Source organism: Hevea brasiliensis, chromosome 14 (genome assembly GCF_030052815.1).
Source record: "Hevea brasiliensis isolate MT/VB/25A 57/8 chromosome 14, ASM3005281v1, whole genome shotgun sequence".
Taxonomy (NCBI): Eukaryota; Viridiplantae; Streptophyta; class Magnoliopsida; order Malpighiales; family Euphorbiaceae; genus Hevea; species Hevea brasiliensis.
In genome coordinates, this window is record NC_079506.1 from 6026761 (window position 1) to 6041750 (window position 14990).

At 33.1% G+C, this 14990-nt stretch overlaps 1 protein-coding gene across 2 annotated transcripts; it reads right to left on the minus strand.

Moving 5' to 3' along the window:
- Window positions 1–1782: 1782 nt before the first annotated feature.
- On the minus strand, window positions 1783–14481 carry LOC110659996 (protein SEMI-ROLLED LEAF 2). Of its 2 annotated transcripts, XM_058135086.1 has the most exons (20): window positions 14312–14481; window positions 13694–14077; window positions 12475–12549; window positions 11346–11461; window positions 10723–10837; window positions 10454–10582; window positions 9190–9237; window positions 8523–8689; window positions 8194–8390; window positions 7758–8050; window positions 7257–7406; window positions 6581–7132; window positions 6312–6458; window positions 5811–5883; window positions 4684–4811; window positions 4040–4240; window positions 3816–3950; window positions 3603–3731; window positions 3176–3415; window positions 1783–2539 (listed from the first exon to the last, which is right to left on the minus strand). In XM_058135086.1, exons 2-20 carry the CDS (start codon window positions 13820–13822, stop codon window positions 2378–2380), a joined length of 3186 nt encoding a protein of 1061 aa, XP_057991069.1. In that variant the 5' UTR covers window positions 13823–14077; window positions 14312–14481; the 3' UTR covers window positions 1783–2377. The 2 variants fall into 2 exon arrangements, with proteins under 2 accessions (XP_057991069.1, XP_057991068.1); XM_058135085.1 differs by having other exon boundaries at window positions 13694–14481.
- Between the last annotated feature and the right edge of the window lie 509 nt (window positions 14482–14990).

Sequence of the window (14990 nt, forward strand, 5' to 3'; positions counted from 1 at the left end):
ATATTATTTAAATTCATTATTTTATATTTTAAATATTTTAAAAAAACATTTAAAATTTATTATTTAAATATAATATTTAAAATTAATAAATATTATTATAAAATTTATAAACGAGTACTTACCCTATAAAATCCAAATTACCAAAATTTGTCAATAAGCTTGGTCATATCAAATATTCTAAAAATATTCAATCTAGTACCATTTTAATTTAGTTATTGACAATTAATTGGTTATTATTTTTTTTTAAATTATTCAAAAATTATGTTTATTAAATAGTCTTAATTAATAATTAAAATTTACACTCAATTTAGCGGACTAATTTTTCTTTCAGCTATTATTTAAAATTCATCTTTCTTCCTTGAGTATTAACTAATATAGTTAACTGCATAATATTTATTCTTTTTTATTTAATCAAGATATAATAAATTAAATAATAATCAATAAGCTACACGGTAAAAGGTAATCATTTCTCTTTCCACTCCAACTTGAAACTTCTCTTTAGGGATAAGTATTATTTGATTTAAATTGAAAAATTGAATTGAACAGTTTTAATTTTATATCGGTTTGATTTTTAATACAATTCGGTTTGATTTTGTATTTTAAAAATTTTAGTTACTTCAGTTTGGTTCGGTTAAAAAAATGATTTAAATCGAATCGAACCAAATAGTACTTTTTATTTTTGAATTAATTTAAGGTAACCATTTCTCTTTCTATTTCAACTTGAAACTTCTCTTTAGGGATGAGTACTATTTGGTTTAAATTGAAAAATTGAACCGCACAGTTTTAATTTTATAATTCGGTTTGATTTTTGATATAATTCGGTTCGTTTTTGTATTTTAAAAATTTTGGTTATTTTTGTTCGATTCGGTTTTAAAAAAATGATTTGAATCGAACCGAACTAAATAGTATTTTTTAATTTTTGAATTAATTTATTTTTATAGAAAATTTATGAATTATGTGTAATTATATATATATATATATATATATATATATATATATATATTGCTTAATTTCATTGATTAATGGTTATTAGGTTCAAACTAAGATTAAAATCAAACCAAATAATTTGAAAATCGAGTCTAAATTAAAAAATAAACAAATTTCGGAACCAATCGATTTGAACTGAACCAAAATAAAGTGATTCAGTTCAATTCGATTTTTCATTTATTTCGATTCGGTTTAATTATAAAATATAATAATTTAATTTTGTTAATTTAATTCGGTTTGAACTGAATGCTCACCCTACTTCTCTCAATATTATTAGTTAATTGCATGCGATTAATTGATTGAGTTTCTATAGGAAACATGGGAGCAACAATAAGGGAAACACGTCAGTTGTGTGTCACGTTGGAATTGCTTCACCCTTTTTTTTTTCTTTTTTCCAATTGGTGCACTTTTATTTTTTGAATTTTTCATTTATTTACGAAAGCTAATAAAAAAATAAAAACAAAATTCATTTCCACAAGTGGAAGGAATTCCAATATTCCATCTTTATCAAAGTGTATGAGAGAATTATTAGGTAATCTTCAAACAATGTTCTAAAAGAGTAATTATAAAATGAAGTAGTTATTCCATGTAGGAATCTTAAATGGGATGATAATCTGATAATTCAATAGTGCATGTATGTATATGTATTAAAGAGTTTTCATTTTTTTTTTATTAATTTAACTTTAGTCGATATCATATCTCTAGAGATAACTCGTGTATCATTAAATTAAAACTCGTGAATTTCATGATATGAAAATCTAACAAGTCAAGTGTTTAGTCCAAATAAATTCAAAGTTTAACATAAAGTAATCCCATTCATATACAATCCAAACTATACAAACTTTCACTTCTACCAAAAATATATTACCATAAAAGCTCCTTGCAGAGTTGCAGTATCTGAAGGAGCAGTATGAATTCTCAAAAAATTCATTATATATACAAGTCAATTTAAGGGGAGAAAAGAAGGGAGAGGAAAAAGCCCTCCCCTTCAAAGAATGAAGATAAAAGAATAAATGAATGAAGACATCAAATGTTCAAACTGAAATCGACAGGAAAAAATCACTGATCCATCAATAGTTGCTAGTACCTGAATGATAAAATTTCAACACAGCAGGAACAAGAACGCCAAATTTTGTCTCCAATGTGCTACTGGAGCTTCATTCTTAACTCCCCCATTGAATTTGATCTTCATTCCTAAACTGATATCAAAACAAAATGGCAATGATGAATTGCTGATCCATCGGTAGCTGGTCCCTACCTGATATGATTCCAAAAAACAGTAGCAACATGGAGGACTAAAGCCTTCGTTACCCTCAGTGTACCACTCAAGATTTCCTAACTCTGATATAGAGTCTGAGCCTTGTTGAGAGCTGCTATAGTAGTTACAGCATCAACATCCAGCAGCCTTGAGAAAATTATCATAGGGACTAGAAGCTGGCAACTTGAAGTGCTGAAGATGCTGATACTCTGTTGCGCAAAGCAAAAGACCAGCAGGAGTAGATGGGTTGAGTGAATTAGGACCAAAATTTTGGTCAAGGAATGGGTTTCCACACTGCATTTCCAGAATGTTACAAAATCAGATTACTTTAGGAAATCACACCTAAATTAGGACTACGAATGCAGCAGAAAAAGAATGGAATATCAAAAGGAAAAAAAATGATTTGCATAGGAAATTCTAGCCCAAGGGGCTTTGATAAGACTAAAGATTCAATGATATTTTTGTAAGCAGATGTTTGTGAATTTAACAGTTGAGCAAACTACAGCTACACAAGTTAAACAATATTTTACAGCGGATTATAACAGTTTTTGAAGGGTGTTCATGGACATGGATGTACAAATAATAAATTTAAGAGAGAATGTGGAATTGACAATGGCTACTGCTAAATCAAAAAAAAAAAAAAAGAAGGTTAAATACTGTTGCAAAATTGAAGGATAAAAAATTCACTAAAAAGTTAGGAAGCTCTACCAGCTGAGTGTATTCTATATTCAGTGCTAATAAAATCTCCAGTGACTATCTTTCAAGCTTTCTTGTGCATTGTCAAAGTCAATATCAACATTTGGGGCTGAATTTTCAATTAGTTCATAATTTTCACCTCTTTAGGATTCAAACTCTTTCAAAACGTTTTTCAGTTGTTTCAATGAAAAACAAGACACTTAAATGATAAATGTGTGACTATATAAGGAAAACCTGCAGAAAGTGAAAATTGGATGGCATTTGCATTGCTTGGTTATGTTCATAAGCCTGCATTGGTTGGATTTGGTCATAAGCAGATATTCTAATCACGCTTTGCTGAGAACTCATTAAAGCAGACATCTTTTTCTGCTTTCCTGCTGAAAGGGCTTCACAATGGCCAGCCATTTCCATATAAGGCAAGTCAGGTGGGGTTGAGACAGAAAATCTTCCAACTTGATTTGTTGTTTCTGAAACCTGTGTATGTGTCACATCTGAATCAGAAATAGATTTAAGTTTGAGGGAAGCTAACAATTACATCAACAATGCTATCAACTAAGCAACCTTATGCAAATTCTGTTAACGGAAGTTAGCAATTATATCACTTGCATGCACATATCTGCATATTTATCACTATAAATATGAACAACTAAGTACAACTTACTGCATTTAAAAGTTCACCAACACTCAGAAGCGTGGGAGATTCTAGGGTCAGCAGCAAACCGGGATCATTTTGACCTTCAGATGTATTAGGTAGAGGGCTGTCATCTACTGTGAATAGTGGAGGCTCCACCTGCATTCATGCCATCATGTGCATATGTGTTAAGTTCAATGAAAAGAGTAAAAAAATGAGATAAAATTTAAAGAATGTAGTTACCTTCTCAGAACATTTGTCTTCCACTACAAACTCGGACATTTGTTCTGACATCTCCAAGAATAAATCAGCTCCCAATGGACATACATCATCTGGCACAAAATCTTTAAGCAACTCTACTCTTATCGCAGAATCTTGCTGTTTAAAAATCTATAATGTCAGTACTGTAGTCATATAAATGTTAAATCACTAATGCTCCAAATTAAGAGAATGCAAATGAAGGTTACGTTTGATGATGTTCCTAGAAACTTGGCTATCATGGTAGCAAATGATTCTTTTGTTTGGCTCTCTGTTATTTTTATGGCCGAAAGTGACTTTTGAGCATCCTCATTATCTTCTTTAGATCCATAAACTTTCCTTGGGTGCTCCATTTGGTTGTTAACAGCCTGTAACTTGCTTTCATTAACCAATTGTAGAAATGGATCAACCTGATAAGAATTGGTAATAGCATTGTTAGCAGAGTGAAGATAATCCCACTCAAGTGATAGAATAAAACAAGCCCTACTAAGAGAGTATTTGTCTTAACAAGCTTATAAGCTCTAAAAATAAGTTTAACTATTTGTTTATAATATTTTTTGGGATTCTAAGCTGGGGATATAAGCTTAAAAATTCATTTTGGTGCTTATAAGCTAGTTTGACTAAGTATTTTATCATGTTATCCTCGTTTAATTTTAAAACTTCACCACATATCTCATTTAATAGCCTTTTTAGTAATTTTAATAATAAATGTACTTACAAGATCAGCCACTTATGTGCATTTTAACCAAACATGCAATTGCTTAAAATTTAAAATGCTTATAAGCTTAAATTAACTTATAAGCTAATTTTTCATAAGCTAAGCCAAATACCCTCTAAAGACTAGTACACCTACTGTTTTATCTGTAAGTGTAGCTTTGGCACAAGAAACAACAGGCCGAATGTTGAAGGCTTTTGATGAAAAGATAATCATAGATGTTGCCAAGGTAAAGAGTGATCGTCGACGCGATGGTTGTAGTGGCCCTGCAAAATACAGATAAAGAAAAAAACAGGTTGCAATCAGGTTCATTATAGTGTAATAGAATTGGTGAATATACAAAACACAGGCTAAGAAAAAAAAATGAATTTTAAGATCATCCTTGTCATAGATCCCCTTGATAAATAGTAAAATAACCTATCAAGTTGGGACATAATTAAATCCTCTGATGACCAAAAAGGATAACAAGCAATCTGTCAGCTGTGGCCCATCAAAAGCATGTCAAGCGATTTGTTTCTCCTGATGATCTCTAGTTTACAACTATTATAACAACTCACCTGCATTATGATTCTCCAACTTGATCTTTCAGCGCAAATACTACCTCACGAGTCAAGAGTTCTCACGCTTATTTTATATGATCACCCTTGCCCATTAAAGCATCTCAAACATTTTCCTTGCATTGTAGTGATCTAATTTACCACTAGTATTACAACTTGGAGGTAAAAGCAATTCACACAGCTACTTCACCATCAATATGATTATTCAACTTGATCCTTTAAGTTGTTACTACAATAAAAAGTTTACCTGATCATTTTCTATTCACTATACACTAGTGATTGTTTACTGGTAGGTGTACAGTTTGAAGGTACTCAATCGTCAACTCTCTACTGCATTACCATTTTCATGGAGCAATAGAGTTTAAAAGGTTCAGACAATTAGATAGACTACATAGTTAACAGTAGGTTCAATTGAAAACATTGGATGCAGAAAAAGACGAAATCATCATGCATCCAAGCCTCCCCCTCACCCGCCCCTCACCCCTCCTGCCCAACTGGTTGCAATTTTGATCTGATTACAAATTGAATGCAAGCAATGAGTAATATTATCCACTTGAAGTTAACCATAACTTTGATAAACTTTGTGAAGCATATTAAATTTTGATGAATATCATTGACTTATTATGAGCATATGTGGCCAAATTACAATTTAGTACATTGCAACGGCAAAACAATAATTTGCAAGTAATTTAAGATATAAGGACCTACCTCCTCCAAGAGCAAAGCTCCTTAATGAAAACGCTAACTGAAAACTTCGAATCAAAGTCTCATTGCTGGAGTTCTAGATTACAAAAATAAAGTTAATAAGAAAAAAATAACATGAAGAAAAGGAAATCCTACCACAAGGCCAAACCTTCTTCCAAAAGAATATCCTCCAACTCATACAGACATTGAATTGTCTTTTATATGTAGCTAATTAGGAATTTGGGACTTAGTCAAATATTTCAAATAAGCAAAGACTGTGAATACTAATGACCTAATCCATTCAAAAGAGTAGAAGAAAATGATTAACTTCATCACTTATAAGACCACTAGGAAAAAGAAAGTAACAGTAACAATGAATATATAAGTTGATCCCTACAAATGCAAGAAAATGCACTGAAAAGAGAGAGAGAGAGAGAGAGAGAGAGAGAGAGGGAGACCTGTCACCAGTTTGGAAAGTATGGTCATTTCTTGATAAAATTAATCTAACAAGAATTCAAGCAATACCTTGGTCCGGGCAAATAGCAACACCAGGCTGTAAGTATGAGCAATTGCTTCATAGTTTTGAGGAGCATTTAAAGGAGAAAAGGATTGTGCCCAAATTGACGAAAGCAGAAGGGTAATCTGGCGACTGCTCAACCTAAGGGACATTATCTGCCATAATTTTTTTTACCCAAAGGAAAAAATTGGTCATTTCAGATGGAAGGTAATAAGTATACATTACACAAGGCACTGATCTCTACGGGGAATTCTCAAATGATAGGAAGATAAAATACCTGTTCTTTGCTTGAGGTGCTGGTTTCTGTGGTCATCTCATCTGCTGTTATAGGTGGTGGGGTCTTTTTCACACTATAAGCTCGGCTGTAACTTGACTTCAATCTATTTAGCATGGAAGGATTATTTAATGTTGAACCTCTGGTTTCTGTGGTCATCTCATCTGCTGTTATTGGTGGTGGGTTCCTTTTCACACTATAAGCTCGGCTGTAACTTGACTTCAATCTACTTAGCATGGAAGGATTATTTAATGTTGAACCCTCATTGGCTACAATTTTGTTCTTTGTGTCTTCAGAAATATTTTCTTGTGAAGAATGCTCTTCCTTTTTCAGTTTCTCAAAGAGAGCAGCTGAAGAAGAAAACACAGATACATTCCTTGAGAGCATCCTTTGCATATTGGTTGCCTTATTGGGGATGGAAGTGGCAGTAGGACGGGGGCAAAAAGAAGATGGGACAAGAACAACAGAAAATATGCGGTGTGCCCCCGCCCTCGTTTCATGGTCTTCACAGACCATAGCCAGAAGTAACTGATGAAATAGTGCCTCAGGAAAACCCTACAGATTTTCAAGCAGAAAAGATAAACAAGTCAACAAATCTAGAAAATAAAAGAAAAATTGGACAAATAGTGTAACAAGATTAGAATCTAGAAGATGCTAAAGGATTTAAATGCACTCTTGCCTTGTTCTGATAGGACAAATTTGGCAGGGATGCCACTATCTGAGCAGTACGATAAACAGTATTAATTAGGGTTCTGGCCATAACAGTAATACTTGGCATGTTCTCCAACATTACAGCCATCACATCAAGGATAGGATCAGCATCTCCAACCTGTAATTTGAATGACTCAATTTGGCAGACATTTACTATACACACATTTGAGCGCAAACACACACACACCCATATATATTCAACTCAATATGAGCCTTACTCCATAACAACTGAGGCCGGCTATATGAATATTTTCCTCTACTCTGCCCTATTCAGAACTATGCAAACACACACAGGGATAATCATAGCATCACTACGGTAAATCTATCTTAAAAGACTAGTTGTTCACATTATTGTATGATTTGAAACTGTATCACAAAAATGCATCAAGTCTGACCAAACATTCAATCAAATTTCTAAAAGACATAGCCTTAGATGTCCAGTCACTCGTCCTGTAAATTTCAGACTTACCTTGTACGCTATCTGCACAAGACACTCATCCACTGCTGCTCGAAATCTACGGTTCCATTCAATTACTTCAGTCCCTAGATCTGCATCATCTAGTGAGCAGTGTATGCTTTTCCGCAGGTGTCTCATCATATCACTTAGTGCACCTATTATAGCAACAGATGGCTGAACCTTTGTTTGTCGGACAAGGCAGGTGGCAACATTAACAATGTCTAGTTGCATATTGGGCTTTTTAAGAACATTCTTGTGATCAAGGTGCTTTATTAAGATGGACAACACGAAGTGCGTCTTTTGTCCTGCAAATTGAGGAGGGAAAAAACTTAATACATAAAAAGAGTCCTAAAAAACAAATTCAAAAGGCATAAATGACTTGATGGAAATAAAGACAGATCAAGCTCCCAAAGCGACCATTGCTTTGAAAAAGTGATCAATTAAATACCAGATTTCTCTATTATTAGCTGCATATCCAGCAAGACAGAAAGAGCAAGACCATATTGTGGAGACCAGAGGTCACCATCATCAAAATAGCGGAACAATGATTCAAGGACACGTCGCACAGTTGTAGCTTCCTTGGCCAACTGTGCCATGTTAAGCAGGCAAACCCTTGACCAAAATGTAGGGTTCTTGGAATCCTCCCTTCATAAAGAAAAAGAAAGAAAAGCAAATTAGAGAGAATTATAAAAGAGGAAGTAGCTATCAGTGACAATATCATTTCCTCAAGTGAGGCTAAATAACAGCAAGACTTCAATAGTGAAAAAAACAAATTACAGAGATATGTTAACTTCGCCTTGCTCACTAACAATCCTCCTCCAAGAAGGAATCCTTGTCAGGGCATCTGGTGAAGGAGAATCTTCTTCAACACATTCACTCTGGAAACCATCTGCCTCTGAATTACTCTTCTGACATTCATAATTGTCCAAGACAACCGAAACCACCTAATTTATAGAGAAACAATAAAACCGTGTTAGAAGATAACCAAAAAATCTCGCTCAATATACTAGAGTGAGAATCCAAAATTTTTTCAAGAAACATTAGAATGGTAAATGCCACGTTCATAAACAGAAATACCCATTTATAATAAATTCTTATATCTGATATAGGAAAGTAATAAAAATATCTCAGAGGATGTGCCCTGATGATGAGTTGACTAACATCCAGCCAGGCAAGTACATGCAGAGACACACACATCAGAAGAAACACAATGAGTGAAAACCAAGTTGTTAAAATAGAATTTTCCAAAAGATTCTCTGCACAGTTCCTTGACATCTATCCAAATGTCACTAGTAATTAGCTCCCAGTCAAAGAAAGCAGGTCATACAATGAATGTAGTCATGCAAGGTTTAAATGTACAAGCAACCATGAAAAAGGCAGGGCAAAACACAAAAATAAGACTTTGAGAAAGAATGCGTAAATAAATGATCTCAGATTAACTTACAGTATCAAAATCTGCTGAAATATGAGAGAATTCACCCATGAACCAAACCTGTGAGGAAACCAGTTAGTGGAGAACAAAACAATAAAAGAGAACTCTACTATGCAGGATAAAAGTTAGTAAAATTAAGATTTTAAAGGACTCAAAGGAATGCCTTCCCACTGCAACCCATTCCATCCCAATATACTTAATCTAAGAAGAGGAGAAAAGATTTACTTATTTACTTATTTAGCCAATAAAGGGAAATCACAAATAATGCATCACTAAGGCTCCATTTGGTTTTTTATGTTTTGATTTTTCCTCCTATAATTTATTTTCTGCAAATTTAGGTTTTGTTAGAAAGCAAATGCTATTGACAACACAGTTAATAAGAATATGAATTTTGCATCAGATGAGAAAAGAAAAGGTCCATTGCACTAAGAAATTAATGTTTGCCTTTAGCTGCCTTACAAACATTGCTTTGTGCCTTTTTTTTTCCCCTCCTTTTTCATAACATAAAAAAGGAAAAAAAAAAAAGCGACCTAACCAAATGGAGCCTAAAATGAATCATGGAAATTGAATCTGTCATAAAATAGTTTTCATTTTTCAATTTGCACCCAATGCTCACAGGCATTTATATAAATGTTCACATGATAATACAAATGATAGTCCTTTTTCTGAAAGCATGTTTTTACAGTCTCAATTTGACAGGGTGACATCAAAATTCACATTTGCAATAAAGTTTCAAGTTATAAACCCCAATTCACAAAAAAAAAAAAAAAAATGCATCATATTCGTATCACTATCAGATTCACAAAATCTCGCATACATGACTATCAGCATTTCTCATGCACATCTGCTCTGCCTTCTCAAATATTATTTATTTAGTAAATGTGTATCATATATGATAAGAAATAGTATAAACACTGCACGACATATTCTGTGTCAAAATCTTGCTAAAGCTCAAGGCCTTAAACTGCAATGGAAGAGTGGCCCATGGATTTCAAACTATGACTTCATACCAAGCAGACAATATCTGCATGTGACATTGAAGACAAAAGTTAAAAAAAAAAAAAAAAACATCTTAGAGAGGATATTCTTGATCATACTTGGAAAACACTAGTGAGTCTAAATATGGCATATTTTACTGAAAATTTTCACTTAAAAGTAAAGCATTCAAAATTCAAATGTCTAAGAACTATTTTAAGAAAATGGACATGATAACATGAATAAAAGGTTGACAAAAAATGAAATGAAAATTCAACTTGATTGGCATAAGATAAATTACCATTGATGAAAGGGCCTGAAGCCCAGCAGTGCGAATATGTTCTATCTTTCCCTCCTCTCCTATTTCCTGAACTAAATGACAAAGTTTTGGAATCAAGCCATCTAAATTGAACACATAAGTACCATCTCTCTGCACAATCAGAAGATGTTCAATTAGCAAGGGGCTTTCTGTAGGAATTATGTGAAAGCTTAGAGATGACTTATATCCAATAATGAACTTTTTTAAATAAACATGGGAAAAAAAAAAAAAAAACTACTGACAGCTCCCACCTGATTATTCACAAAATCAAAAAGAGCTTGGCATCCTAATATGCGTACATCATCATGCCGTGTTTGATCTAGTAGAATGTGTATGATGCTAAGCAAGCTACTCGCAAACAATGGCCTGCCACACGTTAGCACTAATCAGGACTTGTACATAAAATAGATCAAAAAGAAATTTGTTCACATTTTTTAAATTCTCAAAAATCCTGTGGAAGAAACTGGGCATGTTAATCATTTTCTTTTTCTGAGACTCCATTTGATTTGACTGAGAGCATTGTCAAATTTTCTTCAAAGAAAAGTAAACAAAAAAAAATTATTAAATGAATATATATATATATATATATATATATATATATATATATATATATATATATGAATTCATTATATGAACAAAATCATGCCATTTAGGCTACCCATGCTTGCTACTGATTGTCTTCTGAAGGATCTAGTTTTTAAATGTTGTAGCGTGACAACTCAAATGACCTAATGACTTTAGCATCCATTAGCAACTTGACAGCTCAGCACCCCACTAGATGCAGTTTTCACGCAACTTTTACAGTGAAAGAAGAAAATTGCCTGAAGCAATTACTTCAATATGTATTCCCAATAAATTATGGAATATAACTTACATTTGCTCCTTACAAGAAATCAACAACTTCCTGTAGATGCTCATAACAACTTTTACAGATTGAAACTGCTCGGTCCTCAAATCCTTGTAACACCTTTGCTCAAGAGAACTTGTGATCTGTTTAATACATTGGAAACTTTTATCAACACATGAAAAGGATCCAAAGAGAATGAATGCTAAAATTTGAGCAGCATGCTAGAAGATGAGCAAATTTCTACAATTGTTTCAAAAATGATTACTACCAAATCAAGAAGTTGCTGCCAAACTAGATCAAACTTCTTTAGTTATATCAACTTATTACAATAGTCAGTCCTCCAGCAGATACCATGCATATTAGATTTCATTACACACAGACTTCTTTTTCTTCTTCAGTATGTTTTCTAACTCTCTTGTTTTGCACATGCTACTTTATAGATGCTCCCTAGTTTTCTTCTGTCCCATTTTTCCTCTTTCCAGTGCACAGACATCTGATATCCCTGCCTCTCTTCCTCTCTTCATGTAAAATTTGAATTAATCAAACAATTGTGCAGTTTAACTTTCTACCCTTATCCTATCTAACTTCACACTTCTATGAGAAGAAGACTTTTATAAGCAATTTGATGACATGCTTAATAGGAACTGCCATCAATGCCACTCTTCCACCAAAAACATCTTTTGCCACTTGCATCTCCCCATTTATTTTCATAAGAATAACAATGAAGTGAGTTGAATCAATATCATTAGTGTTAGCCTAGAACATCAATTTGATCAAATACAGTATGTCAATAACTTCCGTGAAATCCCTTCCCATCCTATTCAATCCTTTTAGCATACATTATGAATAAATGGATTACACAGGGACAGAAGCGTTCATATGATTGAGGTTGTCTTTCCATCTTCTAACACATAAAACTCTCATATAGGAATCAATTTTTTGTTTTTTTTTTTCAATATTTCTGCAGTCATACTTTCTGACAACGCTTCATAATTTACAAAATTAACTAATTAATCAAACAGAATAATTTCAATGGTAATGAATGGTCCAATCAGCTTCCTTTAGCTCCGTTGACACAATAAATGCACCCAAGAATTACACAGTTAAAATGCGTGTATAATTAGGTAAACAAATATTCTGTGAATGAAGCTTGCACCTTTGGAATACGGAGAGGGTTTTTAGAAGCATATTCACAGAGTTTACCAATCTTTCGATCATTTGGTTGTTCATCCTGCCATAACAAATGAAAGAAACTTCAGAGATGAAGCCAATAAAAAGGAAAAAGCTAAGAGGAACTAAGTGAAATATAAAACAAATAAAAAAAAAAACCCTCAAAATCAATATATGCTAATATATGGGGTAATTAATTACTAACATCAAATAACAACTGGAAAATTTCATGTTGGAGGCAGATAACTAAAACCCCACTTTGAGTGGAGTCTAACACGTCAAATTAGCAAGGCTACCAAATTGGGTACCAGATAAATAATTCAACTCAGTATAATTGTTATTAGTAATTTTAAGAGGTTTAATAACATTTTTTGATGGTCTCACAATGATAAAGAGAAGCAAAAGTTTATTGGAAGCCTCTATTGAAACTATCTCACATACTGCAACCAAGTTTGCTTAGAATTGGTTTTTCCATCTCTAGGGCATGAAAACAGAAGGAAAACATTTGGAAGCAGATTAATTTTTTCCTTCTTTAAATATTTAGTGCAAAAGGCAAACAGGAAGCCTGAACCAAGAAAGAAAACATCATAAAAGCAAAAAATTCCTACCTCTATAATCAATTTTCCCAAATTTTCATTAGCAGCCAAAATAATACACATACGCGCATTCGTATGCACAAATCCACACAGCAATCATTTTGTCATTACTAAAAATCCAAAAAGATGAAAAAACCACCCCCAACCTAGCTCACCAAAAACTTCCAAGCTATCTAGCTCTATTAAGTTGCATTCCATTTCCCTTTTCACCACATTCTCTCAGCAACCAACCAGAAAACAACCAATATTCTAAATCTCCCATGCGTGAACAGTAGTTTGGTGTATTTTTCCTACTTTGTTTTTATTTTTTTACATATTTACTCAGCAATCAAACAGCACATAACAAAAGATAAAACAAAATGAAGTCTTTGAATGAAAAACTAATCATCCAAAACACCAAAAACTTTAAAATAAAATTCTATTACCTATCCTAAACAAAACGATGCATACTATTCAAAACTTAATAATGTAAAATTTCCATTTCCTTTTCGTTTCCTTTTCTTACATTTCATTGGAAACCAGAGAGGACATCGTATAAAATATAAGAATGCAACATAACCTCAAAATTCTATTTCCTTTTCAATAAAAAAGTGAGGAAAAAGCTCTGACCGGAGCTCGAGGGTATATATCGGCCAGCAATTTCTTGTAGCGCTTGATGGGCTGCCTCGATCTCGTGCGCAATGCAGGACAAAAGAAACATAACGTATCACAAGCAGGCATCACTTGCCTTGAAACCATCTCATCTATTGTAATCCCTCAGAATTTCCCTTCAAATATAAGAATACCCACATAAAAATTTGTCTCTATAACCTCAAAATCGATTCTTTAACTCGCATTTCCTCAAAATCGATTCTTTAACTCGCATTTCCTTCAACAAAATCGATTTATCTCCCTTCAAAACTAATACGTATATACTCGGAATTTGTCCCTTAAAAATTTATGCACTTCCCCAGAAAATCAAAGGGAAAAAAACCCAAAATCTCCCTTGAAAACCTGTATAGATGAATGGGTGTATTCAGATATCCAAAATAAGATAAACAAAACTCAAATGGAAGGTTGAAAAGAACAGGAAAAAAAAACGTGGGTTGTGGATTGCCTCGGGAAAATGGCGAAGAATTGATCACCGAGGTTTCTCCACAAGGGAAAAGGGAGAGGAAAAAAAATCCAAATGACAATTGACAATAACTGAATTGAATTGAAAAATGGCAATTATAGCTTCTCTCTCACTGAATTTTTGTTGTCTAATTATATACTCTTCGATTGTGTGCACCAAAGAAACGGATTGGATTGGATTAAGATAGAGCCTTTTTTTAATTTTAATTTCAATTTTCAACAGCTATTTTTAGCAGCTATGGCGTCGGCTAGGGAGATAGATGGAGAAGAAAAAAATATGCAGCAGCAACAGCAGCAAATAGCAGCCAGCGGGAGGGAAGGGAAGTGGGCTCAAAACTGTGGGACCATATTTGGATTTTTTTTTTTTTTTTTTTTGAACGCCAAATTAAATTTTGAATTAGACCCCGCCATTGTGTGGGATAAACACGGCCCGATTGGGGTTTGGATCGAAATCAGACTGGAATTGGCTTGATTTGGACCTAAATCGTTAGTCTGATTTTAGGTCAAAACTAAAATTTTTTATTTCTTAAAATTTAAAAACATAAATAGTTTGATTATCAGATTTATCAAATTGATTGAAATTAATTGAATCAAATAAATTGAACTAAAATTAAATCAAAATCGAATTAAACTCGAGACTAAAACTAAGAGATACCCTTCAATCTAGTTTCAACCTCCAGATTCTTAGCCCTTGGAACTAAAACCTTCAATTTTAGCCTGAAATTGGACCGCGCTCAAGCTATTATAGGTTAGAATATAAATCAAATCGAAATTGAATGATCTATATTAAAAT

Excerpts from the sequence above, each read along its gene's own strand:
- LOC110659996 (XM_058135086.1), bottom strand. The coding sequence starts at position 13,822 with ATGGTTTCAAGGCAAGTGATGCCTGCTTGTGATACGTTATGTTTCTTT. Across the intron at positions 10,838-11,345 it reads ATTTCTTGTAAGGAGCAAAT|GCCATTGTTTGCGAGTAGCT; the intron begins GTAAGTTATATT and ends AACGTGTGGCAG. Across the intron at positions 3,951-4,039 it reads TTCTAGGAACATCATCAAAC|CAAGATTCTGCGATAAGAGT; the intron begins GTAACCTTCATT and ends ATTTTTAAACAG.